This window comes from Pongo abelii, chromosome 7, assembly GCF_028885655.2.
Source record: "Pongo abelii isolate AG06213 chromosome 7, NHGRI_mPonAbe1-v2.0_pri, whole genome shotgun sequence".
Classification (NCBI taxonomy): domain Eukaryota; kingdom Metazoa; phylum Chordata; class Mammalia; order Primates; family Hominidae; genus Pongo; species Pongo abelii.
In genome coordinates, this window is record NC_071992.2 from 157,145,347 (window position 1) to 157,172,871 (window position 27,525).

Consider the following 27,525-nt stretch of genomic DNA (forward strand, 5'->3'; position numbering starts at 1 on the left):
TAAGAATTATCTGAATAATAAGAATAGTTAACACTCATTCAAATCTCACAAGAACCCTAGAAAGTAGCTACTGAGTAGAAAGAGTACCACACTTTTTAGAAAAGTAGAGAAACAAGGCTGGGCGCGGTGGCTCACGCCTGTAATCCCAGCACTTTGGGAGGCCCAGGAGGGTTGATCACTTGAGGTCAGGAGTTAAGGACCAGCCTGGCCAACATGGCGAAACCCTGTCTCTACTAAAAATACAAAAAAAAGTAGCCCGGCACAGTGGTGCGCGCCTGTAATCTCAGCTACTCAGCAGGGTGAGGCAAGAGAATTGCTTGAACCAGGGAGGTGGAGGTTGCAGTGAGCAGAGATTGCGCCACAGCACACCAGCCTAGATGACAGTGTGAGACTCCGTCTCAAAAAAAAAAAAAAAAAGTAGATAAAAGTTAAAGATGTTCCCCAAGGATATTAAGTGGTGGGGCCAGGATTCAAAGTGAGAGCTGTCATTCCAAAGCTCATAATTTTGCACGATTCTGTTACTGGTTACCTTAAAATTAAATACAAATAACTATATATTTTTAAGGATGTCTAACTATAACTGATAACTCTTATGTACTCTAAGATCGCCAGGTCCCTTCTGGATTTTCAGGAAAAGCTTTGTTGTTACTAGTACCTGCTTCTAAATTAGCTAACACAGTGTGTGTGCTTACCATGAGCAATGGACATGGATTATTTATTTATATGTTTGTTTGAGACAGAGTTTCACTCTTGTTACCCAGGCTGGAGTACAGTGACACGATCTCGGCTCACTGCAACCTCTGCCTCCTAGGTTCATGCGATTCTCCTGCCTTAGCCTCCTGACTAGCTGGGATTCACAGGCATCTGCCACCACGCCCAGCTATTTTTTTGTATTTTTAGTAGAGGCAGGGTTTCACCATGTTGGCCAGGCTGGTCTTGAACTCCCGACCTCAGGTGATCCACCTGCCTCGGCCTCCCAAAATGCTGAGATTACAAGTGTGAGCCACTGCACCCGGCCAGATTATTTATTTAATCTTGAGAATATGGGTAGTATTTGTGATCTTGCTCTTACAAGGGAGGCTTAGTAACTTGCTCAAGGCCATATAATCTTTTAAACATTCTTTGAAAAATTTATACATGCACACATGCCCATTTACTCTCAAGGTGTTGCTATAATAGCTTGAAATGGCAGTCTCACAGATCAACTGAAATAGTTTGTGTTCCTTAGATGCCTTGCAACTTCACTTAGGTATGATACTGAGAAGCGATATGAAAAAAAAAGTAAGAAAATCTGTCTGCACCCATGCTGAGCTAAGCTATAACCCTTACCAAACACTCTCCCAAAGGCTGGTTTTGTTTGATAAAGTTAAGAAGCAAAACATGACAGCACATGGTTAGGACAAATAACTAAAAACCGAAAACCAAAGAAACACGCACACATAAAATCAAAAACAAAAACTCCCAACACCCCCCAGCTGGAGTGAAAGCTCTATATACAAGCGGTTCCCAGCAGGCTCTCTGGATGACACCGTGCCATGGCTTGGCTCTGATCTGCTTGAAGTCAACTCTGGGTGACTTGTTCAAAACTCCCAAACCGGTGCCCCACTGTATGTGAAATTATTGTGTTCCACAGAAGCAAAATACAACACACTCAAAATATGCCAATGAAACAAGTAAAACCAGTAAGAAAATACTTTGAAAGTATACAAGGAAGCCATGTCCCCCTCAAAGCCCGTGGGTAGGGCCTCTGTGCATCTGCTAGTGATGCTGCCATTCCTTTAAAGGACTTTGGTTGATACTCAAACAATGTAAGAAAACAAGCTGCAGGAATTCTCTGTAACAATATTTTTTTCTTTCTTTTTCCTTTTTAACTAACCAATATTAACAACCTGCTCACCAGTCCAAATCATAAGATGGCAGGCACACTTAATGACTTCTAGCCTATAAACATCAAGGCAGTTAGTAGAGCATGACGGCTCATAGCTCAAGCTCTGGACTCAGGTGGACCTAGCTTGAATTTCAGTTCTGTGTCCTTCTATCAGGTGCCTAACCACACAGTTGCAGTCTCCTCATCATCGTAAACTGACGATGAAGATACTACCTATATGTAGTATGTCCCTGGACTGTGAGGATTAAGGTGAAATAGTGTATCAAAGTTCATGGCACAATGCCTGCCAACAGAGATTGCTCTATAACTACTAGTTATTTCAATGTTATAACTAGAAGAGCTAACTGCAGAGGATGGAGACTTGCTATCAATGCACATGGTACTGGTTCTAAAAATATTCCTAAAGAGCTCAATGATGGAAGACCAGTTCAAAATCATGGACTGCTTTCCAAGGTGATACTTACAAGACTGGTGTTCTTTAGAACATAAAGCCTCAGGTAAATCTGTTTACACACCACTTACTATATCCTCTACTTCACAGAGCAATATTCTTGACAGCCCCAAATTAGAAGTATACAAATTTCCACCAACAGTGGAATAAACTATAGGATATTCACAAATGGAACACTATACAACAATGAGAATTGAGTATAACTACATGAATAATATGGATTAATCCCACAAACTGTTGAGTAAAATAAATTATATATATAAAGTAAGTACTGACTGATACCATTTACATCATGTTCAAAAACAGCAGAACCAATCTATGGTCAAGATAGAGGTTACCCTTGGAGGGTGAACAGTGATTAGAAAGGGGCATGTGGAAGATTTCTGGGGTGCTGGTAGTATTTTCATTTTGGATGCTGGTGACAGACTGTATCCAACTGGTGGAAATTCAGTAAGCTGTCACTTCTTGGTGTTTATTAAACATCAATAAAAAGTTTTAAAATATACAAAAATCATAACACAAAATTTTAAAGTGATAATTTTGTTTACTGCCCTAATTTGCCTAAAATATATTTAAGAATTTTAACATTAACCTAAAATATTTTTCTAATCTGAGATAAAGCTGATGTTCTTTTTTAAAATAGTGGTACCAGCACCTTAGTCAAGAAGAGTACTGTTGGGACATATTATTTTTGAACATACCTGCCAAAAGGCAAATACTAAAGCTGTTTATTATGGTTTCCCTGTCATAGTACCTAATAAACAATTAACTGAAGTAACCAGGAATCAAATGCCTTTTTTTTTTTTTTTTTTTTTGGAGACAAAGTCTCACTCTTGTCTCCCAGGCTGGCGCAATACCAGCTCACTGCAACCTCTGCCTCCCCAGGTTCAAGTGACTCTCTTGCCTCAGCCTCTTGAATAGCTGGGATTACAGGTGTCTGCCACCACGCCCGGCTAATTTTTGTATTTTTAGTAGAGACGGGGTTTCACCATGTTGGCCAGGTTTGTTTCGAACTCCTGACCTCAGGTGATCCACCTGCCTCGGCCTCCCAAACTGCTGGGATTACAGGCGTGAGCCACCGCGCCCAGCTAAATGATTTTTCACTCAAAAAATATTTAGTGTGCTCTTATAACCTGACAGTCACAAAGCACAAAAATGCTAGAGTACGCATTATAAGAAAATTTCACTGTTGATCAATTAAAAGTATTCCTATTGAGGAGTTTTTTATACTTGATAATAGGCCACTGGCAGGTTAATCTCATTCTACTTCTCAATGAATTCATACCTATGAATAAGTAAACAGGATGTAGTAAGGACAGGTTCCTTGAGTCACAGACATCACCTCATCAATGTATGACCAAGGTGATTTTCCTATGAGTTTGCCCAACAAGTTCCATACCAAAAATCACTTCTCAACTAATACAGTCAAAAACAAATACACAAGGCTGGGCATGGTGGCTCATGCCTGTAATCTCAGTACTTTGGAAGGCTAAGGTGGGTGGATTGCTTGAGCTCAGGAGTTTGAGACCAGCCTGGGCAACATGGTGAAACCCCATCTCTACCAAAAATACAAAAAATTAGCTGGGTGTGGTGGTGTGGAGTGCATGCCTGTAGTCCCAGCTACTCAGGAAGCTAAGGTGAGAGAATCACTTGAGCATGGGAGGTGGAGGTTGCAGGCAGTGGCGATGATGCCACTGCACTCTAGCCTGGGCAACAGAGGAGACCCCGCCTCAACAAAATAAAATACACACGCATACACTCCAGTTAAAGATGAGGGGAATCCCACAGTAATTTGAGTCTACTTGCAAATATTCTTTCAAGGTAGGGAAGGAGAATTCTTTCGAGGTCGAGAAGAAGAATGGGATTTGGGAAACATTTTTAACTACCATAATTTTAATTACCAAAGGGCTATCCAAACTTATTATTTCTTTGTTAAAATCCTGGAAATAATAAAAATTTTGAAAAAAATTAATAACCTATTTAGTTATTGTGATACACTGTTATATGTAAATGTCCAAGTAAGCAATTATATTATATAGTTACATTTTATAACATAAAATGGTGGCCTATTTGGTAGCCCAACTGTATATGTTCAAAACGCAAAGTTAAACACCATTTCTAAAACAGAACAATGCAGAATGAATGAATGCTCAATTATCTGTGCTAGTAGTATATAAGAAGATATCCATAAATTATACTACAGGTACATATTTAAAGTAATTATATGTAGTTCTAAAAATATGTATTGGATACTTTTTGGAGATAATTTACCTCAGTGGAGCATTCCTTAGTATTAAGAATCACTCATATGTTCTAAGCCTTGAATTCAGTGCCTGGGTGACCCTTCCTGTATCTAGCTAGCTAGGCTCCTGGCCTGGAGGTTTGGGCAACACCAAGGTGAGTATGACCATCCCTGTCCTCAAGGAGCTTCAGTCTAGTAGGGGATGAGACATACTAGACTGTGAGCTCCTCGAGGGCAGGAAAAGTGTTTTAGTCATCTTTGCCCCAGTGACTAGCACCAGGCTCAGCTACTGTAGGTGCTCAACAGTGTTTATCGAACTGAATTGAACACGGGTTGCAGCCATCTATGGCAGCAAAGGGTAAGCCTGACAAGAAGAACAAAGAGCTTTGGAGACTCAGAGGGTGAAGGCTAGTCAGCTGTGAAGTCACAGAAGACCCAGTGCGTGAAAGAAGCCGAGAAAGATGGGTAAGATCTCCCCAAGTGAAGAAGGAGGCATTCTGGGCTGAGAGGAGGGTTAGTTTAGCTACCGTGTGTGAAAGGGATGAGAAGACAATCTCAGGCCATAATGAAATGAGGCCTAAATGTTACTGTGGAAGCCTTTACCCAAACATAAAAGGTGACAAAACCCCACTGAAAGTTGTTTTGACCAGCAGAGTTATTTTTCCAGTGACAGTTCAGGAAGACTGACTAAGCTGGTCATGCCAGACAGATGGGAGAAGAGCGCGGGATGGAGGGTGGGGGGGTAGGCACAAGGAGTGAAGCATGACTCCAAGATGGTGTCGAAGATAAAGGCACTATTCCAACCTGGAGGAAGTGAGGAGGAAGGGCTGGCTTAGAGGAGAATGTAACAGCTTTGCTTTCTGGATAAACATGATGCCCAGCCAGCAATTTAAAATGTAGGTTTGGGACTTGAGAAAAGGGCAGGACCAGAACTACAGACAGACAGAGGTGAGAAGCAAAGCCTTGTGAATGGGTCAGACATCCAGGAAGAGTAATGAGACAAAATGGGAGAAAATAAGAGGCTGAAAACAGAAATTCGGTGAATACTCATAGTAAAGGTGGAGAGATGGCCAGTCAGTGAGGTAGAAAGAGATACCAGGGAGGTGGGGTGATAGAACTGGTATCAGAGAGGAACAATGTCAAGGACAGAATCTGTCAAATCCTGAGGAAAGATCAAGGAGGAACAAATAGGAGCAAAACAACATGCAATAAAGCACGTCCAAAAGCCAGCTGTAAAAGTGGGAAAATAGGCGTGAAGTTATATGAGAATTAATGAAGGAACTGAAGAGTTTTGGCTTGAAGAAACTAAGAGGAGGTAAGGAAGCCGTTTAGAATTACCCTGAAGGCCTATCGTGTGAAAGGCAGAGTAGGGTTGTTCTATGGGGCCTTGAAAAGTAGAACCAGGCCGGTACGTGAGAGTTATGGGGACCCAGACCAAGAGTGTGGCTGGTCTTTCCGATGTGGTGCTCACTGTATTGTAATAACCAGTGATACCTCGGTCTCCTCCACCAGACTTTAAACTCTCTGGGGGCAGGGATTGGGTCTTATTCACTGTTGAATCCACAGAACCTAGCTTAGAATAACAAAGGTGCTTAGCAAACATTTTCAGACTGGATGAATCCTTTCTGCTTCTACCTATAGGTCTTAATTCTTCTTTGAAATACTCTCCTTAAAAGGAATTCTGTCTAGCAAGTTGAACAGCTTGAACATGTGGTGAGAAGGCTGGGCTAGATGGTGAAAGGCCTGGACCCTGCAGTTGATGATTTTTAGGAAAAAGACTAAAAATACAGCATGAAAAACAAACCCATAAAAACTCACATAAAATGGAGGAAGTCCCCAAGTGTGAAAACAGGTGACACAGCACACATTGAACCATGGTATTGTTTATATAATAAAGCTTCTCATGCCTATGTGTTATATTACAGTATCTTGTTTATTGCAGTATTAAATCTCATTCTAGATTCCAATTCAATTCAATTCAACAAATGTTTATTGAGCACTTATAGGGTGCCAGGTTCTAAGCTTGGCACTGGGGCTACAGAAATCAGTAAGACACAATGATGCCCGCAAGAGCTCTGAGTGTAGCTGGGGACATGCGCAAGCAAACAAGAACCTCTCCAGGCCAGGCAACAGGGTAGAGTATGCACATGCTTCTCTGAGGGATTCAGCACACTAATGTTCCTGCGTGCTTCCTCCAGGGGTTTAGCAGTACCTGGCACAAAGTAGGAGCCACAAAATGGCACCTGAACAAGCAATGGATGTTTTAAATATAAAAACAGAAGTATTCAAAAGGTGGCAAAGGAGTAATGATCTCTTTCGGGGCAGGGTTGATTAGGAAGGCTTCCTGAAGCAGGTAACATCTGAGCTGGGTTCTGAAAACTGAATAAAAGTTTATAGGTGGCAAAGGTCAGGAAAGGGATTTCCGGGAGTGAAGACAGCATGTGAAAAGGCAGTGAGCTGTGTTAGGAGAATTGTAAGTAAGTATTGCTGGATCACAAAGTGTGAGGGAGATAGAGATGGGGTTTGTGGTAGATGAGATTAGTGAGGTAAGCAGGGACTAAATTATTACGGGTCTTGTAAGCCATGCTAAGTCAGAAGCTAGGGGAGAGAGATTTGACCATAATTGGAGCTTTATTAAAATTTTAAAGATATAATTTACTTAAGACTCTAGCAAGGTACAAAGAAATGCAAATCAATTTTAAAAGTAATTGCATTTGAACGAAAAATAGTTCGGCCTTAGACATACTGATATAATGACCTTAAAATGCTATTACTGCAAGGAGGAGAAGCAGCATAATCTGCCCCCACCCCCAGGCCCTCTCTCCCGCCAACTCCTACCTGAGCTGAGCTTTAAGTTCAGTAAACCTGGGCCGCCTGCTGGGGTCATAGGCCCAGCATTTCGTCATAAGGCTGTAGAGGGTAGGAGGACAATTTGGAGGCATTGGTAATCTTTCCCCATTTTCAATTCGACCGATTACATCATTGTTCTTCACTCCTTGAAAAGGCTTCACACCATGCATCAGTATCTCCCACATACACACACCTGTCAAGTGGGAATGAAAACACAACAGTGAGCTCAGTATGAAGAGTGTAACTCCCAGGTTCCAGGAATATCGTTCTTCTAGGCACTAGAGTACCAGCTGGGAGGTAATGGGCAAATTATCTACCAAAGCAGCATTATATTAACTCTAGTATAAAATAACCTAATGATTTAACATGATGTAAATAATGAAATGTTAAATTATTATCAAGAAAAATGCTGTAATTTTTCTCAGAGGTTTATTTTTCTAGAAATCCTCTATTAGAAAATCGCCCACTAGCTACAGTGGTACTCTGTGGCTTAATGAAGTAGTTCAAAAAATGCTGAATTTTAATCCGCCCCACTTCGGTCTCACCTATTTATAATTAGAGCAGCTGACCTGAGGTCCAATAAAGAAAATCCTAGTATAAGTCTTACGCTTTTGGAAAACTCAGATTCCTTAAAATGCTTCCCTTAACAAGGCTGGCCTCTTCTTGTTTAGAGTGCATAAAGGCATCATTATCTGGTTTATTCATGGACTGGTCACTGTTTTCCCCCAGGAAAGATGTGAACTTCTTTGGGCTTCAAGTCATCTTGTCTATAAATGCCATAGTGTGACTGCAAAAAGTTTATCTGCACTCTACCCTTGGGAAATACAATACTTTATCAGTATCTTCTGAATAATCCTTAAAAATTCACCTTTAAGATGGGATAAAGAAAATGTAGTACATATATGCCATGGAATACTATGCAGGCATAAAAGAAGGAAATCATGTCCTTTGCAGCACCATGGAAACAACTGAAAGCCATTTATCCGAAGTGAATTAATGCAGAAACAGAAAGCCAAACACTGCATGTTCTCACTTATAAGTGGGATCTAAACCCTGAATACATATGGACATGAAGATGGGAACAACAGACACCAGGGAATAAAAGAGCAGGGAGGGAAGGAGGTGGGTAACGGTTGAAAAACTACCCATTGGGTACTATGTTCACTATTTGGGTGATAGGTTCAATTGAAACCCAAACGTCAGGACTGTGCAACATATCCATGTAACAAACCTGCACATGGACTCTCTGAATCTAAAATTCAAAAAAAAAAAAAAAAAATTAAAAAATTCACCTTTAAAACAAACAAGAAACCTAAAACTAGCAATGAACATATAATGCAATGGAAAGGAAATGGAGAGAAAATGGCGTAAAGGATGGATGTTTTCTCCTAGTGCCTTATCATCACTGCTCTGCGCTCGGCTATTCTGGGCTTCTTGCTACCTGTGGAACACGCCAAAAACATCCCTTTACCTTCCTCACAAGCTCTCTTCTTTGTAGGTACATTTGTAATGTAGTCCTTTATAATGCTTTTCCTGTGGGAAAAGTTTTTGTCATTTCAAATCTACTTCTATCACAAAACAATGTACAACTGATGACTTGAAGAAAGGAGCTGTGACTTTATTTTTGCATCTTTAGAGCCTAGAATGAAATCTGCCTCAAAAGAAGCAAAGCATATTATCATCTTGATGTGAATTAGATTCTGAACTTAGCCAAGAATCCAAGTTCAATGTAAAGAGTATCTGACAAAAAAATGCCTTAGTGCTGCTTTTCTCACCAGAAGTTACAACAATATCAGTAGTAGCAACACTGGATATAATTTCTTGAGAACTTAATGTGTTCCTGGCACACTTCTTAGAAATTTTACAAATATATATATTTTCGAGACAAAGTCTGCATCACAGCTCATTGCAGCCTCCACTTCCCAGGCTCAAGTGATCCTCCCACCTCAGCCTCCTGAGTAGCTGAAACTATCAGCATGTGCCACCCAAACCAGCTAATTTTTGTATTTTTTGTAGAGATGGGATCTTGCTAAGTTGTCCAGGCTGGTCTTGAACTCCTGGATTAAAGTGATCCTCCCTCCTTGGCCTCCCAAAGTACTAGCATTACAGGCATGAGCCACCGTGCCCAGTCTCATATATTACCCTTAATCGTCACAGTAACCTTATGTTTCTTTAAATATTGCATTTTACCACATTTGACAAAAATCACATCTACTGATTATAGGAAAGTTTATTAGCTTATAAGACCAAAAAAGGGAGGAGAATGTTGAAAACTAAAGTTTGATACAATTCTTTCTTCCCTCTTAGAATTTTTATTTTATTCTTACCAAAAGAGGTCTTTTAAAGTCATTCAGACATTACAGTAACAACAATATTAAAAAACAAACTCTACTTGAGTGAAAGCAAGGACAACTACATTAAAAATTGCCTCCAATTATTACCAACTGTAAAATGCCACTGATTTCAAGACTCAGTTCCAGAAATGTTAACAAGTAAAAAAATAGGCATCTTAGAAGTTTTGAAACATGAAATTTCTCTGAAAGGATAAGTTACTTGCTCTGTGGATTACACAGATAATAATCAAGGCCTTGGGATTTGAATACACATCAATTGGACTCCAGAGCTTTTTCTAATCATGTCATGCCATATCCTGTTCTATTTGAAAGTTCTTTCCTTTACCTAGTTATCTATCGGGGCATTAAATGATGATTAAGAATCAACAGTAAGTAAACAGAAGAAAAAAAAACACATACTTGATCAAGTTATTTTTATTTATAGGAGAAAAAAGGTACATAATCTTAACAGGGCATCTCCTCCAAAGTAGTTTCCAATTTAGCAGAGATAACATGTCCACAAGTCTATTCACAGGATCAACATGAGTGTTATGACAAAGAGAGAAAGTGTAGGAAATGTACAGAAAGGAAGAAGGCTTCAAGGACATTTAAGGTGGACCTTGAGGGTTAGGTAGGATTTCAACTGGAAGAAGAAGGTATCAGGATAAGGCATTCTGGGTAGAAGGAATAACACCAAGAAAAATGGAGAGTAGAGTGGAGGGAAGTGCCATTCATGTTAAAAATAGTGAGTAATTTAAAAATTTGGATAAAGTAGTTTAAACAAGTAGCAAAGAATAAATGAGAGCCACACTTCTACACCAGCTAGAAGGAATTGCAATAACCACAGAGCAGGAGAATGATGACCTTGCAGCAGGTGGGGAGGAACAAATGAGATTATCAAAAAAGCAGAAGCTACAGAAGACAAAGGATCAAACTTCCAAGTCTTGAGATAGGTCAGGAAGGAGGCTGGACTCCAGAATAAGGAGGCTGGACTCCAGAATAAAGAGACAAGGTAGAATTTTAGATACTTCTGGGTTGGAGGGGCCAAGTGTTTACTGTTTAATGTTATTCATATGAAGGGAACGAATGAGATGGCAAAGGGAGAGAGAGAAAAGAAAGAAGGAAATAAGCAAAATATCCCCCTGTGAGGAAAGAAGAGACAGCAAAGGGGAACAAAAAGGAAGAGTGATGGAAGGAGCTGGGCAATCAGAACTGTGGACCCTTACGGAAGCTGTGCCCAGAAGCTGACGCACAGCAGATGTCAGGCTATTTACTGTCAAATGAACCAAAAGAAGTCTGATGAGGAAATGATCAGGTTAGGGAAGGCAATTCAACCTACATATTCCAAAAAGAGATTTTTTTCTTTGTATAACACATGAAATATAATTTTTAAAGAATACAAAACTTTTAAGAATACTCACCAAACATCCATACGTCACTAGCTGAGGTAAAACGTCGAAAATTGATTGACTCTGGAGCCATCCATTTAATAGGCAATTTTCCTTTGGAAGCTAGAAGATTAATTTTAGAAAATAAATTTTCCTTGTTATCTGCTTAAGAATCTAACAGAGCTAGCTGAGATTTTCAGTATCAAAGGAAAAAGCTTTAACTATTTGAACCCTTGAGCCTTCCATTTCTTTGGGAGAACTACTTTTCATTTCCTTGATGTTTTGAGGTCACTTAGGGGTGAGGAATAGTTAGATGGTAGATAAATAAAATACCAATGTCCTTCCCTCTATAGAGAGGCAAAGAACAGGGAGGGAGAGCAAACCTCAGTTTACCAGGGGTTTAGGTGCAGGTATTAGGTGCAGCTCCATTATATAAGATTCCACAATTTACAGAAGAGATCCTTATCTGTAGGTTAGAATGCTTGCTATACACATGCCCTGCTAATAATAAATAATACATAGTCGATCCTCACTGGTGGTAGTTATGTTATATAAAGTTGTTGCAAACACAGAACCCCTGCTCTCAAGAGAAATATGCACACATATATTCGTATCTCACATAGATTACAATCTTCACTCACAAAACAACTCATTCTGGTAGGTTCTATTTCCTTTAGAAAAGGAGGCTCAGATGTGTTAAGTGACTTGCCCAAGGCTGCCCCACTAACAGGTGCCAGAGTTGGGATTCAAACCTCTCCAACCACCAGAGCCTGAGCTGCTGGCTCTGCCCTGTGCCGTCCCCTCCCAGCCCTGACCCTGTCTTCCCTCCTCTGGCTGCGACAGGAGGGAGAGACTGCGGCCTTGCTGAATCTCAGCTGCATATATGGGTATTAGGGAATACTCAATTTTTTTGTTGCTTTGTGCATGTCCTCAAATGACTATGAAAGCACCTTGAGTACTGATTTTGGGAATTACAAACATATGTTAGCCACTAGGTGAATGCACCAGTGCAGACTCCACAAATAATCAGGCAAGTGAAGAGCAGGAAGGGGCAATGGGATGAGAAGGACTTCTCTATGGAAGACTGAAATCAGCTCCCTTTTCAAGCCTAAACGTTTTCTTTGTGCCACAAAGGCAAACCACTCAAAACCTTAGTAAACATTTCCTCAACTGCTGAGTTCTCAAGATGAACAATCCTGAGTCCTTTTTTTTCAAGGAATGCTCATTCTAAAAGGCAGACAGAAGTATACTCAAATTTGGTACAAGGTGTAACACAGATAGTGAATACACGCCAAGTGTCCTGAAAGCAGAGAGGAAATAATGACTGACAGGATGACCAGGGAAGGCTGCAGGGAGAGGATATAAGAGGAGAAGGGGTTGGTCAAGGAAGCAGGGCACAGGAACAGCACCCTGATTCAGAAGAGCATGGAGCATGAGCGGCTGGGCTCTGCCAGCATGTCAAGGGTCTGGACTTTCTTCTGTAAGCAATGAGTTGCCTCTGAAGACTATTAGAATTCCTAGAAAGAGGAGCATTTTGAAGAATCTCTAACCTTTTGGAGTTTGTACTTATTTCTATAGCCTAATGGAATGTATACTTATTAACCTTTCTGAGAAGATATCTGTGTGAATTTGTCAATTGCCTGTTTAAAATGTTGTTCAAATGATATGAAAATTTGGACATCATACTACTTGGAATTTAGCTCTTTATTGGAATTCTAGGACTTGGGACAGTTAAGATTGAAGCTGGATATAAAATGTATTTAGAAATAATGAAAAGTTGACTTCGTCTTTTTTAAGTTAAATGACTAAATAATTAAAATGAATAAACAACTGATTTTCTTTTCATATATCAAAGGATCATTTAAAAATAGCGACAGGTAGCTGGGCACAGTGGCTCATGCCTGTAATCCCAGCACTTTGGGAGGCCAAGGTGGGAAGATCGCTTGAGCCCATGAGTTCAAGACCAATCTGGGCAACAAAGTGAGATCTCATCTCTACAAAAAAATCAAAAAATTAGCTGGGCATGGTGGCGTGTGCCTGTGGTTCCAGCTACTCAGGAGGCTGAGGCAGGAGGATGACTTGAGCCCAGGAGGTTGAGGCTGCAGTGACTTGTGCTCATGCCACTGCACTCCAGCCTGGGTGACAGAACGAGACCCTGTCTTAAAAGGTCAGGAGATCGAGACCATCCTGGCTAACACAGTGAAACTCCGACTCTACTAAAAATACAAAAAATTAGCTGGGTATGGTGGCGTGTGCCTGTGGTTCCAGCTACTCAGGAGGCTGAGGCAGGAGGATGACTTGAGCCCAGGAGGTTGAGGCTGCAGTGACTTGTGCTCATGCCACTGCACTCCAGCCTGGGCGACAGAGTGAGACTCTGTCTCAAAAAAAAAAATAAATAAAAAAATAAAAAAAATTAAGAATTAAAAATGAATTTAAAAAATAAAATAGTGGCAGGCAATAATATACAGAAGATATATGGAAAGAGAATAGCTATAAGATTAAAATAAGAGACTAGCTTTGCATGTAAAAATCTGGGCTCATTTTGTTGCAATATAAAAATCAAATACCCTAAGAAAGAAACTGGCCTTTGTAAAATGGTAGTCATAATTAGTAGTATTAATGGCACAATATGGATTTATCTAAACCTTAGCTAAAGTTCTAGGAATATGAAAACATTATTCAGAAAAATATTAGTTCAGTAATAATTTGAAGAACCAATTCAATATGATTCCAAGATTGGCAAAATTAAAGACAACTGACATGAGCTAGATTTCAGTTAAAAAAACTAATGGAGGCTGGACATGATGGTTCATGCCTGAAATCCCGCACTTTGTGAGGCGGAGGCAGGAGAATAGCTTCAGCCCAGGAGTTTGATCAAAGACCAGCCTAGGCAACATGGCGAAACCCCATCTCTACAAAAAATTAGCCAGGCATGGTGGCACATGCCTGTAGTACCAGCAATTTGGGAGGCTAAGGTAGGCGGACTGCTTGAGCTCAGGAGGTCGAGGCTGTAGTGAGCCATGTTTGCACCACTGCACTCCAGCCTGAGTGACAATGCGAGACCCTGTCTCAAAACAAGCAAACAAACAAAAATCCCACCAAACTAATAGATCCAAGGTGCTGGAGTTAGCAGCCTGCATATTTTTCAGTCAGATCCCCTTCACTGAGGCAATCAATACAACCAGCCGCATCTGGTGTAAGATGATGGTGTGTCTACTGATTGAAAGACATTGGAGCTGATTTGAATTTCTGGCTATTACAAACACAACTGCAATGAACATTTGAGTATGGTTTTGTGTACAAGTTTTCGTTTCTTCAGAAGAAATGTCCAGACGTGCAATTCCTGGGTCATATAATACTTGTATGCTTAATTTTTAAAGAATTTGCCAAACTCTCTTCCAGAATGCCTCTACCATTTTACATTCCCAGCAGCAATTTAGTTTCTCTGCATCTTTGCCAACATATTCTTTAACAACTGACAGGTATGTACTGTAATCCCACTGTGTTCTTAATTTGCATTTTCCTAATGGACCCAGATGTGGAACATCTGCATCTTCACATGCTTATGTGCAATCCATATATCCTCTTCAATGAAATGTCTCTTCCTATTTTTTTGCCCATTTCTAAGTGCATTATTTGTGTCGTTTTTTACCAAGTTTTAAGAGTTCCTTTTATATTCTAGATAATAGCTTTGTCAGATACGTGGCTGGCACACATCTTCTCCTACTCTGCAGCTTCTCTTTTCATCCTTTTAACGGGGTCTTTGGCAGAACAAAAATTTATAATTTTTATGAGGTTCAGTTTATCAACTTTTTCCTTTTATGAATCCTGGTTTCTGGTGTCAAGTCTAAGGATCCCTGGCCTAGCCCTAGATGCCAAATATTTACTCTTGTGTTTTTTTCTAAAAATTTATTATTTTGTAATTAAGTCTATAATCCATTCCGAGTTAATCTGAAATGGGATTCAGAGGTTTAAATTGAGGTCTATGTTTTGCCTAAGGAAGTCCAACTGCTCTAGCACCATTATTGAGAAGGCTGTCGCTTCCTCTATTTAGCTGATTTTATATCTCTGTCAAAGATCAGGTGAGCATATTAGAACACACTGTTTTTAGAAATACATTAAAGACTCCAAGCCTATTTCTTAGGTACTACTCTGATTTCTTACCTTTGTAGTAAGTACTATCTTCCATATATCGGGATAATCCAAAGTCTCCTAATTTTACACAATCATTTGAGGACACCAGAACATTCCGAGCAGCAATGTCCCTGATAAAGAATAATTTGTGACAATAAGACTTAAAATAAGAAAAACAAACCTACAAGCTCATATATAAAGACATACCAATAGGCACTTTGAAAGACAGCTTATATACAATGCGAGCAGATTACATGATATTTATTATAGGATATATATAATAAATCTCATATATACACACACACAAAATTTACTTCACATATATTCTTTTTGCCAGATATTTACCCATTAATACAATGATTATTCTGAATGACGGCAAAGTATATTCTAAAATAATGAAAATCCTTATTACTGTTCATAAAACCATATTACCAACTGCATTAACTGGCGGACAGTGATATACAACTGGGGCCTATAACACTGCCATTCCTAAAGAGATATCATTAAATAAAAGTTGCCTTCTGAAAACTTGTAAATGATTTTGCTGATGCAGTTTATTTTTTTAGATACTTAGTTTTTATTTCTTTTCTTTTTTTTTTTTTTTTGAGACAGAGTCTCGCTCTGTTGCCCAGGCTGGAGTGCAGTGGCACAATCTCGGCTCACTGCAAGCTCCGCCTCCTGGGTTCATGCCATTCTCCTGCCTCAGCCTCCCGAGTAGCTGGGACTACAGGCGCCCGCCACTACGCCCGGCTAATTTTTTGTATTTTTAGTAGAGATGGCGTTTCACTGTGTTAGCCAGGATGTTCTCGATCTCCTGACCTCGTGATCCGCCCGCCTCGGCCTCCCAAAGTGCTGGGATTACAGGCGTGAGCCACCGCACTCGGCCTATTTCTTTTTTTTTTTTTTGATGAAGTTTGTATTAATGCCGGATAACAAAAACACCAATTCTAATATGATACTTGGCAAACAAATTTTAAGGGTCTTTACTTGCATTCAAACAGAGACTCAGGCAATAAACAGAAATTCCGCAGAATGCCAACAGATGTCACTTCATAAGGTTGTGTTGTCCTGGAAAGTTCCAGGACAATATTTGTTTTAGAGACCACTTCCACATGTTCACTGCTCTGCTGCCAAGTACAGGTTCTCTATAGTGTTTGTGTAAGAGTAAGTGACCTGAAAGTGTCACAAATGTTTTAAACTCCACGTGTGTAAAAATCTTGTAAATGTGTATTAACAAGCCACGGCATCTCACTCTGATAGGACATAATGCAGCGTGACTTGCTATTAACTGTGTACAATAGATTCCTCCAATGGTATACAGAATACAATTTTGTAGAATTGGTACAAAACTGTAGCAAAGGGGACCCTGGATCCAAAAGGTCCGAAGAGGGTCCAAATGGGTCCCTGTTTCTTGATCACTACTTTTCAGAAGGGAACTTAACAGCTTTATGACTGTATCTTACCTGTGTACAAATCTTTTGCTCTCTAGATATGCAAGAGCTGTACTAAGCTGATAGGCATACAGGATCAAAGATGCTAGATCCAAACTGTATTTCCTTACTTGCAAAAATGACCTCAGCTTTTGGAACAATGACCAAAAGAAAAAAAAAAAAAGAATTAGTGACAGTGAATCGAAATCAAAAGCAAAAAAGCTACATTCAACAATAATGCTGTTTTCAATGCATTTTTAATAATATTAGAATGGCTTCAAGTCTCTTCTAATAAAGCACAATAAATGAAACATTTAAACTCTGGATTCAGATTAATTTTTATTTGAAATCCTATCATGAAATTAAAATATTTTTGACTAACGACAAATTTCTTAAAAAATATAGAAAGATATGCTTCAACGGAATGAACAAAATCACAGTATAAATTATTGCTAAATAATAATAACTGGAAGAAAAAAGATCTAGTTACTATCCAAACAAGGCTAATACACAGTCAGTTATCTCCACTTGAAACCTTATTGTGGCTCTGGGAAGGTATGAGGATAATGTAATGAGGAGAAAGCAGAGACAAGAAGGAATCTCCCCTCTTATTTCCTTCCCCATGAAGTTTTGGATGCCGAAGCACAGAACAGTCATGTTGGGTATTTATCACAATGTACTTACTTGTTCATGCTACCACTGACACCATTAATGATGTAAATGCTAACACGGCAAAGAAAGGCAGACATAATTAATACCCTAGTTCTAAATAATTGATGAGAGAAATATTTAGCCATATTTTTTGAGCCAGAAGAACTAGCAAACTCTCCAAAAGCAAAAGCAGAAAAGTACCGTGAACAAGAAATTGTACATAAGCACTCCATTTGATTTGGTGGAGGAGGAAGAGATGTTCAGCTGATGAAATCACACAATGCTCCCCCCGCCCAGTGTTTGATTCAGCAGGCCTGGGGTGGGGCACAAGAACTTGTTTAATGAGTTTCCAAGTGTTGGTGATGCACTGATTTGTTTCTGTATTCTGGTGAAAGTGAGGGAGCTATTCACTCGATTACTCACATTTTTAAAACAAAGTACGGCCATGCGCGGTGGCTTACACCTGTAATTCCAGCACTTTGGGAGGCCAAGGCAAGCGGATCACTGGAGGTCAGGGGTTCGAGACCAGCCTGGCCAACATGGTGAAACCCTGTCTCCACTAAAAATGCGAAAATTAGCTGCGCATGGCAGCACGTGCCTGTAGTCCCAGATACTCAGGAGGCTGAGGCAAGAGAAGTGCTTGAACCTGGGAGGCAGAGGTTGTAATGGGCTGAGATCGTGCCATTGCACTCCAGCTTGGGTGACAAAGCGAGACTCTGTCTCAAAAAAAAAAAAAAAAAAAAAAAAAAGAAAAGAAAAAAGAAAAAAGAAACTGTGATTTAAATAAGTTGGTTTAAAAGGTATTAGTAGCCAGGTAATCCCAACACTTTGCGAGGCCGAGGCAGGAGGATCACTTGAGCCTAGGAGCTCAAGACCTGCCTAGGCAACATAGTGAAACCCCGTCTCTATAAAGAATTTAAAAATTAGCCGGGCATGGCGGCATGCACCTGTAGTCCCAGCAACTCGGGAGGTTGAGGTCGGAGGATCACTTGAGCCCAGGAGGTCGAGGCTGCAGTGAGCTGTGATTATGCTACTACACTCCAGCCTGGGCAACAGAGGGAGACTTTGTCTCTCAAAAAATAAGATGCTACAAAGTGAATTCCCAAAAATATTAAGGAAATGTTTAGATTTACCTAAAATTTAGCATTAATTTACCTAAACTCCATTAAGATTGCTTCATCCTCAGATCACTGGGCTAGTTTTTTGGGCAATGGCACCAGAGAGAAAAAATAAAACCAAACATTTGGCCATCTGCTGCTACCAGTCCTGATAAAGTACTTGGCTGGGGAAGATATTGCTGCCAGTACTGCATAAGGTGATGCTTTGGGAATTTAATGATGAAGATATTTATACCCATATTCTCTGAACCAAAACCATAATGACATACATCCTAAATCAGAACTCTCCTGAAAATCCAAGATATAAACTGTTTATATTTTCCTTTCTTAAGCAAAAGATATCAAACACTGAGTCCAGAAGGTAAGATTTGGGGATCACAGTACCTCTCCAAGTGTGCACAGCTCCATGATTATCCAGACAGGATTCTCTGTGATGACTCCAATCAGCTTCACAATATGAGGATGGTCAAACTGACGCATTGTTACTAGGAAAAAAGTTCTCCATAGTTATTCTTTTTTTTTTTTTTTTTTTTTTTAGATGGAGTCTCGTTCTGTCACCAGGCTGGAGTGCAGTGGTGCAATCTCGGCTCATTGCAACCTCCACCTCCTGGGTTCAAGTGATTCTCCTGCCTCAGCCTCCCGAGTAGCTGGGACTACAGGCGCCCGCCACCACGCCCGGCTAATTTTTTGTATTTTTAGTAGAGATGGGATTTCACCATGTTGGCCAGGATGGTCTCGATCTCTTGACCTCATGATCTACCTGCCTCGGCCTCCTAAAGTGCTGGGATTACAGGCGTGAGCCACCGCACCCGGCCTAGTTATTCTTTTGAAAACTCTTTCAGCTTTTCTGAAGATTAATTCAATTAAGACATAAGGCTGGCAATAGGGGAACTTTAAAACTCAATTCCACAGGTCAGTTCAGCTCACAAATGGGCATAAATTGGCACAAAAAGGTATGTCCTACTATTGAGGTGTAAGACAACCTCTAAGAAAAATCCTTCTTTCCTTCTGCATATGTGGCAGGGGGGAAGAAGAAGAATGAAGGAAGGGGAGGAGGAGGAGAAGAAAGAGGAGGGAGAAGAGGAGGGGGAAGAGGAGGAGGAAGAGGAAGGGGAAGAGGAGGAGGGGGAAGAGGAGGGGGAGGAGGAAGAGGAGGGGGAGGAGGAAGAGGAGGGGGAAGAGGAGGAGGAGGAAGAGGAGGGGGAGGAAGAGGAGGGGGAGGAAGAGGAGGGGGAAGAAGAGGAGGGGGAAGAGGAGGGGGAGGAAGAGGAGGGGGAAGAAGAGGAGGAAGGGGAGGGGGAAGAGGAAGGAGGGGAGGGGGAAGAGGAGGAAGGGGAGGGGGAAGAGAAGGAGGAGAAGGAAGGGGAGGCTGAAGAGGAGGAGGAGGAAGGGGAAGGGGAAGAGGAGGAACGGGAGGGGGAAGAGGAGGAGGAAGGGGAGAGGAAGAGGGGGAGAAGGAAGAGGAGGGGGAAGAGGAAGAGGAGGGGGAAGAGGAAGGGGAGGGGGAAGAGGAGGAGGAGAAGGAAGGGGAGGCTGAAGAGGAGGAGGAGGAAGGGGAGAGGGAAGGGGAGGAGGGGGAAGGGGAGGAGGAGGAAGGGGAGAGGAAGAGGGGGAGGAGGAGGAAGGGGAGAGGAAGAGGGGGAGGAGGAAGAGGAGGGGGAGGAAGGGGAGAAGGAAGGGGAGAAGGAAGGGGAGGGGGAGAAGGAAGGGGAGAAGGAAGGGGAGGGGGAGAAGGAATGGGAGAAGGAAGGGGAGGAGGAGGAGGAAGGAGGAGGGGGAGGAAGGAAGGAGGAGGGGGAGGAAGGAAGGAGGAGAGGGAGGAAGGAAGGAGGAGGAGGGTGAAGAAGGAAGGACGCAGAGGGGGAGGAAGGAAGGAGGAGGAAGAAGGGGAGGAGAAGAAAGAAGACTAAGACCATTTCTTTTTTCCTATGGACAGACGTGACCTTGGGCTAGCTTCCTAGGTTTTCCTCTAGAAATCTGGTAAGTAGGAGTGTGTAATTCATTTACTAAGCAACCATCTTTACAGTAAAAATCACTCCTGCCTGGTGAATTGCTGGGGGAGGAGGTGAAATGGGATTAAAAATACCTGGTGGAAAGCTATAGCTAGAAGCTGCCCTGAGTGTGGAGACTATGGTAACTGGGTGTGTTCCTTGCAAGGCCCTGGAAGCCACAACCCGTGGGGCACTCACACAGGATTTCTATCTTAGACATAAATGGTTCCTGCATCCACCACTGTGGTCCTGTCCTCTTAAATTTAACTGGTTGCTTTCAGGGCCCTAAAAAAGACTTTCTGCTGGGCATGGTGGCTGATGCCTGTAATCCCAGCACTTTGGGAGGCTGAGGTGGGCGGATCACCTGAGGTCAGGAGTTTGAAACCAGCCTGGCCAACATGGTGAAACCCCATCTTTACTAAAAATACAAAATTAGCTGGGCGTGGTGGTGTGCGCCTGTAGTCCCAGCTACTTAGGAGGCTGAGGCAGCAGACTCACTTGAGCCTGGGAGGCGGATGTTGCAGTGAGCCAGGATTGGGTCACTGCACTCCATCCAGCCTGGGCGACAGACTGAGACTCTGTCTCAAAAAAAAAAAAAAAAAAAGTTTCCAGGACAGCCGTGAGGACTTTCACGTGAGAGAAATGCCAGCTGCTGCCTTTCTGGCATACTTTGTTTATGGTCCTGTACTGCTCTCAGGAGAGTCTGAGGCTAAATGTGGCCTATGGCAGTAACGTGAGTTTGCCTAATTGAGCCAAGATGACTAAGAGGACACTGCACATAGACATACGTATCTGTGTGTGAACATGTATGTTAAGGTGTGTGCATTTATAATTTCTAGTAGCAGGGTTAAGAAGGTTACTTGTACAGTATACTAGGATTAGTAAGACACAGGACAGACTTCACAGAACTATAGGATCTCAAAACTGGAAGTGATTTTAAAGGTGACCTGGTCCAGTGGGTCCAAAAACACCTGATTTCACAGACTATAAAAATGGGGAAAAATAATTCTGATGCCAAGCAAGGAAATTAGAATAACAGAAGTAATTTTAAAAATATGATCAACATGTAATATTGCCAACATGTTACAGAATAGCTGGTATCGCCCATTGTGAGGAAAAATTGTGAAAGACTTTGAAATGGGCAGAACAATATTAGTGGGTGTTCTGTCTAGCTCACTTATGTGTTTTACAAGTTTTCCCTCATATTCCAAGAACAGGACCTAGTAGTTTTTTTCAACAAACATCACTAACAAAAACCCATATAATGTAAACACCCAGCATATAATCCAGAACATATAATTAAATCTCACCTTGTCACATTCAGTTCATTGCTTATACCGTGATATTTTTGGATAAACACTCAGGCACCCAGCATATTCACAACCGTACTTTCAATTTACTATAAGTAACTATTTATTATAACTTTTGGTTTTATGTTATTCTCACATATAATTATCAAGCCTTTCATATTTCCTCAGAAGTAATTATTAGAAATACAAAACAGCACAAGGCTAAGAGAGTCTTGTGGCCACTAGGAAACTCTACCCAAACTGAACTAAAAATCAACACATAGAATAGTTTCCCTTGTTATTTACCCATCTGGGGCAGAAAGCTAAGGCCCAGGGGCTGCCATCTGCTTTTGTAAATAAAGTTTTACTGGAACATATTCTTGCTCCTTCTTTTCTGTCCTGTCTGTGGATGTACAATGACAGAGCTGAATACTTGGGACAGAGGCTGCATAGCCTGCAGAACCTAAAATATGTACTATATGGCCCTTTAAAGAAAAAGTTTAACAATTCCTGATCGAGGCCATATTTTTTCTCTTATATATAGCCTGGTAAAGCCCTACAGAAGTTTAGATACACTACATCTATCAAGTTTCCCTGAAATAACTGCTGAGTAACCCTCTCAAAGAAGAAAACAACATGAGTCCGACTTGACTACTCCTATAAAACTATATAACTGATTTTTGTAATGACAATTCCAAAGTCCTACAAAATCACAACACAGTAACTGTTCAGAATTTTAGGAAAAGATAACCAATTTTTAAAATTTTCATTTTTGAAAATATAAAATGCACAAGAATACTAGCAAAGGTAAGACAGACATGGTGTTGGGTGATGATGACTGATGTGGTCTGTTTTCTTGGCCTAGGTGCTATGTAGAAATGAACTAGTCAAGACAGAAGTCATTGGCCAGGCCTTCTCTTGTACTTAAGTCAAAGATTCAGGAATAGGATTAAGGATGTACTGAGACTTAATTAATGTAGTCACCACATGGCTTACTCTATGAATTATTAATTTATTGGACTGTTGGGTGGTATTTACTACAATGGAAAACAGAAGGCATTCATTTGATGCACACATAATGAAGGACACCAGAATGACAAACATCTACCAGATGTTCTCTAGGTGTCAAGTAGTGTGCAGGACACTGAGTATGGAGTGGTGAGCAAAACAAACATGGTCCTTATCCCCAGGGAGCTTAAGGCCTAGAGGAAGAGAGAAAGAGACAGGCAATAATCATTTGTAAACAATGTAGCTTTAATTAGGAATCATTAGGAAGAAAAAGAACTAGTCTTGTGTGACAAAAAATACTAAGGGGAGACTTTAAATATGGTGGTCAGAAAAAGGTTCTCTATTGGAGGTAATGTTTAAGCTGGGGCCTGAAGCATGAGAAGAGGCAAACCATAGGAAAGGAGGAAGAAGAACATCACCGCTTGAGGGCAGGTAAGGAAGAGCTTGATGTGGACAAGATCCTTGCTCTTTAAGAGCTTACATTTGGGAAAGAAGACCTATTCATGCAGAGCTCACTCAAGGTAGCTTCTTCAGAGGAGGCACAAACCAAGAGTCAGAGGAATGGAGGTGGAGAAAATTATTTCTAAGGGCTGGGCACAGTGGCTCACGCCTGTAATCCCAGCTCCCTGGGAGGCTGATGCAGGCAGAGCCTAGAACTTTAGAACAGCCTGGGAAACAGCAAAAACCTGTCTCTCCAAAAACAAAAACAAAAACAAAAAACAAAAAAACAAACAAAAATACAAAAAATTAGCTGGACATGGTGGCACGCATCTGTAGTACCAGGTATTTGCAGCCCTGAGATGGGAGGATCCCTTGAGTCCAGGAGGTGACACAGCGAGACCCGAGAGAGACCCTGCCTCAAAAAAAAAGCTAAGTGTTTCTAGCTAAAGTCACCTGGGAAGCCGTCAGAAGAGTCCTTTCCTGAGGTCTCTTCTTGCGTGAAGTTTTCTTTTGTTTTGCTTTTTGGAGACAGGGTCTCATTCAGTCACTTAGGCTGGAGTGCAATGGCGTGATCTTAGCTCGCTGCTACATGGGCCTCCCAGGCTCAAGTGATCCTCCCATCTCAGCTTCCTAAGTAGCTGGGACTACAGGCATGTGCCACCATGACCAGCTAATTTTTTTAATTTTTAAATTTTTTCATAGAGACGGGGTTTCACCATGTTGCCCAGGCTGGTCTCAAGCAATCCTCTCACCTTGGCCTCCCAAAGTACTGGGATTACAGGCATGAGCCACCACACCTGGCCTCTTTTTGGTGATTTGTTCTTTTTCTTTTTTTTTTTTGAGGCAGAGATTGCTCTATTGCCCAGGCTGGAGTGCACTGTCACTATCTCGGCTTACTGCAACCTCCCTCTCTGGGGTTCAAGCTATTCTCCTGCCTCAGTATCCCGAGTAGCTGGGACTACAGGTGCGTGCCACCATGCACGGCTAATTTTTTGTATTTTTAGTAGAAGACTGTTTCACCATGTTGGCCAGGCTGGTCTCAAACTCCTGACCTCAGGTGATCTGCCTGCCTTGCCCTCCCAAAGTGCTAGGATTACAGGTGTGAGCTACCGTGCCCAGCCTGGGTGATTTGTTCTGATTTTGTAGCAGGACAAGGGGAATGGTCATAGAGCCCTATTCCTTCACTAGTCTATGAGCTCCACCAGGGCAGGGACTGTGTGTGTCATGCTCACCTCTGCATTCCCAGGGTCTGGGCAGCATCAAGATTAGGATCACTTATATATCTGCACCAATTCCAGTGCAAAGATGTGTAATGGCCCAAGTACCAAACTATAAAGTAAATGCACATCAATCTACCTTTACACATAAAACATGACGGTTTACCTGGAAAAATCTGTAGATAGGTGCTTGTACAAATTTAGACATTAATTTGCAAGGCAAAATAATAAACATTGTTGTCTCCTATAAGTCAAAACATTATTTTTCTTATTTCTTCAGAGACAGTTTGGATTTCACAGAAAGAAAGTCACATGGAGTTCCACAGAAATTTCTAGACACTTACAGGCTTCTTGAAGAAATTTCTCTCTCACGCTGTCCGAAGTACAGTTTTTACATGTTTTAATTGCAACCGCCAAAGCTGGATTCTCCTGTGTTAGGGAAATTATAGAATCACACACACATGCAAAAAGGTTTGCTATATTAATCGATTCATGAAAAGCTGTCTGTTTTGCAACTATGTGGGTTATGGACCAGACAGAATCAGAAAGGCAAAATCTCAAGAATGAGAGGAATACTTAAAAACACTCAGTATAAAATCCCCTGAGAAAAATGGTCATGCACATGAAACATTACAGCAAATCATTTATTCATTCATCTACAAACATGCGTTAAAGATACACCAGGTGGCTGGTACTATTCTAAGTGCTTAGGATACACTGATGAACAGCAGAGGCAGCAGTCCCTGTACCTGTCACACTTACACTCCAGTGAGGAACACAGACAATAAATAAAGAATTAATTACATAGTATATTAGAAGGTAACCATGTTACAGAAAAGGGAGAGAGCAGATCAGGATATGGAGACAGGGATGGAGGCTGGCTGCTGTATGAGGGGGACCTCACTGAGCAGATGAGACAAGAGCAAAAAAACTAAAGGAGGAAGGAGAGGGAGCTGGCTAAGGAACAGCAGGGAACAGTGCACAGCGTGCTCAAGGAACATGAGCAAGCCAGTGAGGCTGGCACAGAGAGTGGAAGGTAGGAGGGTGAAGATGAGAGTCAGAGAGGAAAGGAGGGGTCAGACCACACAGGGCCTTCAAGGCCAATAGAAAGATGCGCCTTTTACTCAAGTGAAATGTAGAGCCAAGGTAGGGTTTGGACATTGGAGTACCATGGCCTGACCCAAAATTTTGAAGGAGCATTCTGCTGTGGTACTGAGAAATGGCTGCACAGAGGCAAGGTTAGAGACACAGGGAGTTCTGCGGGTAGCTACCACAGTACCCCAGGTGACAGGTGATGGTGGCTTGGACAAACATGGTAGCAGTGGAGGTGGAGAGAAGGGCTGAGTTTCTGGCTATACTCTGAAGCTAGGGCAAAGGTGGCTCATGATGCAGGTGTGAGAGAGTCAAGTTCAGCTTTTTGACCAGAAAAACTGACAAGATGGAAGGGGAAGATCAGAAGCTCGGCTTGGGATGTAATAAGCTTGAGATGTCAGTAAGATAGCCAAGTCACACAGGTGAAGTGACCAGCAGGATACTGTGACTGGCGTTCAAGAAAGAAATCTGAACTGGACATACAAATCCAGAAGTAGCCTAGCCCATGTGACTGGACGAAATCACCAAGGGAGATGAGAGAGGTCCAAGGACTGTGCTTTGAAGCTCTCCAACATGAAGAGGTCAGGGAGAAGAGTGGAAAATGTCAAAGGAGACCAGGAAGGCAGGAGACAAACCAAGAAAATGTGTTGCTCTGAAAGCCAAAAAGTCATTATGCACACTTACTATTGTCTTTCACGTTATATCATTTTACATATTATAATTATACATAACACAGAGATAATACTGTCATTTACATAACTACTGTCTATTCTCCATCACTAAAATGTAAGTTACAAGACAGCAGGTAACTTGCCTGTTTTGTCAAAAAATCCCCATTAGTATAGCACTGATGCATACTATATGCTCAGTAAAGATCTGTAGAATTAATTAATGCTATTAATATCTTTCTTTTAAATGAAGTGCTCATTAATAAGTTAGATGTGTCGTATTTTAAAAATACCTTAAATTGTGTTTTGCTTAACAAGTTAGCTGTTGCATATTTTCAAAATACCTTAAATACCTTTATTTATTTTAGACTTCACACTAATTGTATACTCTATGTTTCCAGGAAATAAAACATTTTCAAACAAGAGAAATTTGAATGGTAAGAGAACTGTATCATCGACTCAGGGACTGCAGTCCCTTTCTTCACCTCCGGAGGAGGCATGCCCATGTGCCAGACGCCTCAAGGAAGGGGTTCAGGTGGTAATGGTGACATGGCCCTTGGAGGACAGAGTAGTTGGCTCACACAGAATGTGAACAAGAGCACAGAATACCTATCTACTAAATGTTTGAGTTTACAACCTTAGAGTCATTAACCATATCTGTGCTAAAATATAACCACTTTGCTTTGAATGAGTTAGTCTTGTCTTCCTTAATTAGACTGTATACTTCTTTAGGACCATGACCATGAATTCTTTTTCTAGCTAAATATGGGGCTGGCTGCAAGTAACAGGTATACGAGAAAACTGTATGGTTGGTATACTGTACAACTGACAGAAAATGTCCATTTTATAGACGATCAGAGCAACAAAATCTTCCATAAGACCTTAAAACCATCATTAATCCTGTCAACTAATCAAATACTCAGTAAGCATGGTGCTTTATTAAGACAGTCTAAGGAAATGCAAACGTAATACTGCTCTTTAAAGACCTAGGGTTTCAAATGAATGCTAAGCGTAACATTCCATAGCTGGCAAATATACAAAATGCCACACATAAGTAGATTATGAGGCTCAGCCTTCGGTATGGTGAATAGGACATGTGGCTAGTGGCCCCTAAAGTGTACAGCAGAGGTCTGGGGAATGCTGAACTGTTATAAGGGCCAGTTACAGAGATCGGACTGCTGGAGAATGGGTCTGTTCAAAAAGACCAGAACATGTGCAAAGGGTTTTTTCCAAAAACTAAAAAGTTACTAATTGGTAATTACTCAAAATAGATTTTAAAAATCTTCTGTAAAATACAGGCAATATTTAGGGAAAAGAGAAGTTTTTCATTGTTC

The 27,525-nt window shown here is 41.2% G+C and overlaps 1 protein-coding gene across 34 annotated transcripts in view; it reads right to left on the minus strand.

Annotated features, from left to right (window-relative positions):
• Positions 1–27,525, minus strand: part of PTK2 (protein tyrosine kinase 2) — a 341,630-nt gene that overhangs the window by 68,872 nt on the left and 245,233 nt on the right. For all 34 annotated transcript variants that reach the window (XM_054518897.2, XM_063726842.1, XM_054518900.2 and 31 more), the window contains 6 exons: positions 24,776–24,860; positions 18,870–18,970; positions 16,750–16,865; positions 15,317–15,417; positions 11,186–11,275; positions 7,420–7,624 (listed from right to left, as the gene is read on the minus strand). In XM_054518897.2, the coding sequence (XP_054374872.1) occupies positions 7,420–7,624; positions 11,186–11,275; positions 15,317–15,417; positions 16,750–16,865; positions 18,870–18,970; positions 24,776–24,860 (698 nt within the window). The remainder of the gene's footprint in view (positions 1–7,419; positions 7,625–11,185; positions 11,276–15,316; positions 15,418–16,749; positions 16,866–18,869; positions 18,971–24,775; positions 24,861–27,525) is intronic.